This window comes from Morone saxatilis, unplaced genomic scaffold (genome assembly GCF_004916995.1).
Source record: "Morone saxatilis isolate NCDOM2014 unplaced genomic scaffold, NCSU_SB_2.0 Contig11, whole genome shotgun sequence".
Taxonomy (NCBI): domain Eukaryota; kingdom Metazoa; phylum Chordata; class Actinopteri; family Moronidae; genus Morone; species Morone saxatilis.
The window spans coordinates 13,724,691-13,730,388 of record NW_023339663.1 but is presented as its reverse complement, the minus strand read 5'-3'; the positions used below and the strand labels follow the sequence as shown (position 1 = coordinate 13,730,388).

The following is a 5,698-nucleotide window of genomic DNA, read 5'->3' as shown; positions in this document are numbered from 1 at the left end:
GACAGACAGACAGAGAGAGAGAAAGACAGAGAGAGGGACTGTTTGTGAGAAATACTGTATCTGATATTTGGTAACACTTGGAAGGAAATGTGTACAATAAAAGGTTATTTAAGAATCACAGGACAACCTGGGGTCACTGTCCAGCTCATCCATCTCCTCTGACTTCACCCCCGTCTGCTTGTATCCTGAACATACTTGAAAACATACACACACATGTACTGGACTGAAGCTGTGTCCAGGATTCTCACGTAAATGAGACACATACAGGCAAATTCTCTGCATTGCCATTATTCATTTAGCCATCGTGTATCTTGTGTTTAAAGCGCTCAGATCAAATTATTGGCAGCATTATAATCAGTTCAAACTGAGACAAAAGACACAACTAATCACTGCAGTCAGTTTTGTTTTCACTTGTAGATATAGAGGGCACACATTTGTAACGTCCTGTGTGTTGTGTGAATGTTTTGTCTTCAGGCAGTGACAGGAGGACATCCAGGATACCAAAGATGGCTCCCGCCCTTTTAGACATCCCATTCTCAAACAGCTTTACCAGAGGAGGTAAGTGTCGTACTCTTGTTTCCTGCTCGACACGTCATGTGTCTTCCTGCTGCCAGGTGAAATATGAAATGCCAGAATCTATCAGACTACAATTATGATTGTTTTAGCATCATCTACTCACTGAGAGAAAGTCTCACTCCCATTATTTTTGACTTGTTATACAACACATGGTCTTGCATTTTAGAAATATGAGTGAATGTGTTGGCACAATCTGGTATGGTGCTTAAATCATACACTTTCAGATGGAGCTTCTGAGCTCCTGTAGACAAAAGTATGAAAGTAAATTGCAGACCCCACTGTGCCACAGGCAATAAAAAATAAATAAATTTTTCTATATAATAAAAAAGACATAAAATAAACAGTCAACAGTCAAGGGCACTTGGTATTTACAGGATACAATTTGCAATACATAAATAAACCAGTCAACAAGACATAGAAATAAACAACAATCAACAATTTAAGGCACTTCAGGTATTTGGCACTGATGAAAATAAAAATGGAATGATATAATATGTATTATATGATAGATATATTTATCCATGCTATCTATCCTATCTATCTATCTATCTATCTATTCTATCTATCTATAGGTAATATATAGTACCTTAATGTGACCAAACAAAAACTCCATATGTGAAAAGAGTGGAATCAAGGACATATAGTCCAAGAATTGTAAACGTATTGGAGAGCTGTGAACACAATTGGATCTTTAGTACCCTAAGTGAATAACACTGTATAATGTGTACAGTGTACACTTCTGTTAATCATTTGAAGTTGAAGGATTTGTATTGCGTAAGAGAAACTTACTGCCACATTAATCTTTTTTGTTCAGTGTTCCTAAACTAAGAGTGTTACTGTAAATGTGATGCCACGGATAAAAACCTGCTGTACTGTTGAGTTGACACATCATCATGACTAAAGTGTAGACTGGAATGTGAACTCTTCCACCAGTACTGGCTGTTTTGTGCTGAGTTTTGTCTCTGTGTCTGTGCGAGTCACATTAAGGTCAAAAGGTGAAAGGCTTTCTTAAACTGACTTAGCATCTTTTTAGCACGCTGAAAAGGATGACTCATCATTTCTAAATATTTGGAACCTTTACCCCATTTCTTTATTAAAACAAACGCAACACAGTCCAGTAGAAATCACTGGATTTAGAGCGTAGGATTATCACTGACGCATTCTTGTCCTCCTTGGAAACAGGAGTTACATTTTGAGAGAGATTTACACAGAAAGTGGTGCAAATTAATTATTTATTAATGAATTATTACCAAGACCAGAAAATATGTGCTATTTTAGAGATCTTGATTACAAAACATACAATTTATCCAGTGACAACAGTTCAACTGCATCTGATTAAATTAAATCTATTACTCATAAAATTATATTATAATTCATATCATATTCATAATTCATTTGGAGGAATTTAAACAAATTTTATTAAAAATGAAAAGATATGTAGTGGCACAAGAAGATGCTTTAAAGAGGCCAACACTGTAAAATATGTGGCGATGACGTTGATGTGTCTAATGCTGCAATAGATTACAGAGGTAAATACATCTATTAAATGCCTTATCAGAAGAGTGAAGTTACTGAGTACTTAATTTAATTTGGGTTAGACAGTTAAACTTCTGTAAATCCAGTGAAATACCTAATCCACCTCAGCTAACGTGTCTCCACCGAGGGAGAGAACAACAGACTGTCTGGTGCACCTGTTTGATACAAACATCACATGTTTCTGTGTCTGACAAACAACAGACTTTGTAAATCTGGCTCTTTGTTTTTCACACCATCGATCATAACGCTGGCCAAACACATCCATGCATGCAATGACAATCATTCTCTTTTGAATTGACATTTTTTCATTCTGTCACTTTATGTGAACCAGTTCAATCTTTGACCCTCAGCTGCATGTCTGTGTGGTCTGAAAAGGCTAGTAAAGGTACGGGGAAAAGTCTGTATGATATTGACATGATTTATTTTTTCCAAACCCTTCTCCTTGCCCTCCTCTTCTCTCTCTACCTCCCGTACGAACCAGTACTCGAGTACAGAGACAAACTATTCACTCACTCAAACCAAAAACCTGCCAGTAAGGAGAGAATCCACCATCAAGGTATAGTCAAACTGTCTCTTTCCCCCTGCCAGTCCTCTTAGAGCGACCCATTTCTTTCTAACGCATCCTCTGAAGCTTCACCCCTAATCTGCTCACTAACCAGGTCACGTACTACGCTGCATCATGCTCTGAACCCCTTACAAAGACCTTGTGAGACGTATTACTAATCATCGCTGACTTTGTGGTTGCTCATCTGGGAGCTGTGGTTTTTCACAAACCAAAGTGGCTGCTCTAATGTGGCCTCTTCCATTGTTAACGTGTTGGCTCGGCAGTGCTGACTGTGGTCAGTTAATAGCCGGGTCTCAAGACTGGGGAGGAAAGGAAGCTGTTTATCATGGCAGACAAGTCATGAATCACACAAAATGAGGTCCCTCTGATCCTGTGTAGTGTAACGAACACAGCTCCAGTATTCTGTAAATGTGACTCAAAAGGGAATATGAATCAGATCATATAAAAAGACTCATAAATGCTTTGATATTGTGTGTGATGACTTGAGTTTTGATTGCCTGTTTCTCTGAGCCATATCAGGTCTAAACAGCAGTCAGGTCAATCCTGCAATCAGGTGTAGCTTGAGGTGTAAAAAGTTAATTGTATCTGTGTTAGCAACAGCTATTGAAACCTTCAGTATACACTCATGTTATGACATATCTCTCTGGATCTAATGTAACTTGTATAACTGTATAACTTGTATAACTGTCCTGGTTGCAGAAGCTGACATTAATAGATGGACAGTTATACAAATGTTACTTAAATGGGCTGAAAGTGATTACTTTGAAAAATCAAGTCCTTCCTGATAGTGATTCATGCCATTTGGAAGGTATTGCATGCTGTTTTTCAGAGAAGTGGCTGTCATACTTGTTGACTTGCTAATACATTCCAAGAACTTCTGCTTTTAATACTTTAACACACCCAATTGTAGACACGACCTCTTTGTTAGTGGACTGAAATAATTAAGGCCTTTACATAATCCCTGTTGTACTGCTGTGCATGTAAACCTAGTCGGCATGTCATGTGTGGTTCATCATTCAGTTTTTTTGTTTGTTTGTTTGACAGCATGTGTACATCAGAACAGGCCATGTGTGTGACCTTTGTTTGTGTCTTTGTGTTTGCAGGCGTGTGGGCTAGCCTGCGCTCCAGCAGCAGACTCAGCCATCACCCGGTGACAGTGGATGTGGGCGCCAGACTAGCAGGGAAGGATCTGGCGCCCCCTGCAGGTAGCAACAGTCTGCAGGCTCAGCTCCTGAAACAACAAGCTGCCCTCTATGTGTTTGGAGAAAAGTCCCATTTAAGGGTGAGAATGAAAAGTAGGCTGCTCTCTGGGGGGCAGAAACTGCATTTTGTTATGAATTGTTGGAGTATATTGTTGTATTCATTGAGTGGATGCTTTATCAGGTACACCTGTATAATCTGTTGCAATCTAATGCAACTGTTCTACCATAAAGTCTACTTTTATGATGTCCATAATGTGCAGTTTTTGTTAATCATCAACTTGTAGTCCAGAACACCACCACTAACTATGACCTCAGTGTTAAAACATATAATTATAACAGTGTCAACAACTCTACCCCCCTGTTATGTGTGTAAATGGGAAGGAAGAAACACCCCTCAATATAATGTAGCCCAACACCACCTTTAACTATGACCTCAGTAACAAACATATAAATTAATATACACGCTTCAGATCTGAACATTATAATCTTTGTGAAAGTAGGATTTAGGGAAAAGCTGTTGAATTGAATTGCATATTCAAGGTCACATTGTTATGTATGTTGAAAGGTTAGTTGGATATTTGAGTTGTAAAGCATAATCACAATATTTATAAAGTTTCAAATTCAGAAAGGACCAAGCCAAAACAACAGTGGATACTTCAAAGCCCATTGACTTGTATTTTATGGACATATCGTGTCTATTGTCCACATCTGATAATACATTTTACTCATAGCTGGAGGTTAACTGATGTGATGACTCACTGCTGTGTCTAAACTTACACATAAAGAAAATATGTAGAAACTCGTAAAGTTAACTTACATATTGTATATGTATAATAACACATCAATGGCCATAAAGTAAGTTAATTTCAAAGTTCACTGCTGTTTGCTAATATATGAAATAATATTACTAAAATAAGTCAAAGTCTGAGTCAGTGAGTAAGTTAATTTCACCTACTGTAAGGGTTACAGTGCTTTCTTCGGTACCAGTAAGACAGTCGGCTGCACAATAATTGTTCACATGAAGAAACACGTGCGTCTGATGGAAGTGGTGTCTTGCAAAATTGACAGTTCTTATACACATAAGATTCAAGTGCAACTCCGACTTTGTTAGCAAGATGTACACTGAACAGCAACATCAGTAATTACACGGTATAAGTGATTAAAGCCAGGCTTGTACATAAATAATAATACAAAAAGAAAATAACCAATGAGGTGGAGGTGAGGAATGTTATGACACTGCTCTCTCTCTTTTGACAGGGCCTCAGAGTGGACTCCTCTCTGAACTGTGAACTGGTGCCGGTGGACTTCGCTGACACACGGCAGGTGAAGGCCTCTTTTAAAAAGCTGCTGAGAGCCTGCGCTCCCAGTGCCACTTCGTCCGACTCTGAGGACTCCTTCCTCAAAGCCTTGGAGGACTCTGAATGGATCCTGCAGGTGACCAAACGCACAAACTCTGTTTTTTTATTTTAACAAGGATTCACATGTACAGCAGTGCACACTGACTCGGAGTCGGACTCTAAAAATTGTGTGAGAACGACCCAGCAGTCAGCTCTTACTGCTCATCCTGTGTATCAAATTCACATAATGAATAAATCCACTCTGAAGCCATTTTCCCAAGGGAAACAGATTCACATCGATGGGATAACAGCAGAGCTCGTATCATGCTAGTTATCTGATTGACCCCCCGCAGCCTTTGTCCTTACATTGAACATATCATAGACTGTCAAAAAATGTTTTCTGTGGGAAACCCTTCATAGGCAACACATACTCAGCAAGAAATTCATCAGTAGACCAAACATGGTAGTGTGTGTGTGTGTGT

At 38.9% G+C, this 5,698-nt stretch overlaps 1 protein-coding gene across 2 annotated transcripts in view; it reads left to right on the top strand.

Annotated features, from left to right (window-relative positions):
• The window catches only part of sbf2 (SET binding factor 2), an 85,489-nt gene that overhangs the window by 69,849 nt on the left and 9,942 nt on the right, over positions 1–5,698 (top strand). Inside the window, exons 29-32 of one of the 2 annotated variants that reach the window (XM_035682561.1) lie at positions 475–558; positions 2,594–2,668; positions 3,781–3,959; positions 5,137–5,313. In XM_035682561.1, the coding sequence (XP_035538454.1) occupies positions 475–558; positions 2,594–2,668; positions 3,781–3,959; positions 5,137–5,313 (515 nt within the window). The remainder of the gene's footprint in view (positions 1–474; positions 559–2,593; positions 2,669–3,780; positions 3,960–5,136; positions 5,314–5,698) is intronic. The other variant, XM_035682562.1, reaches the window with a different exon arrangement.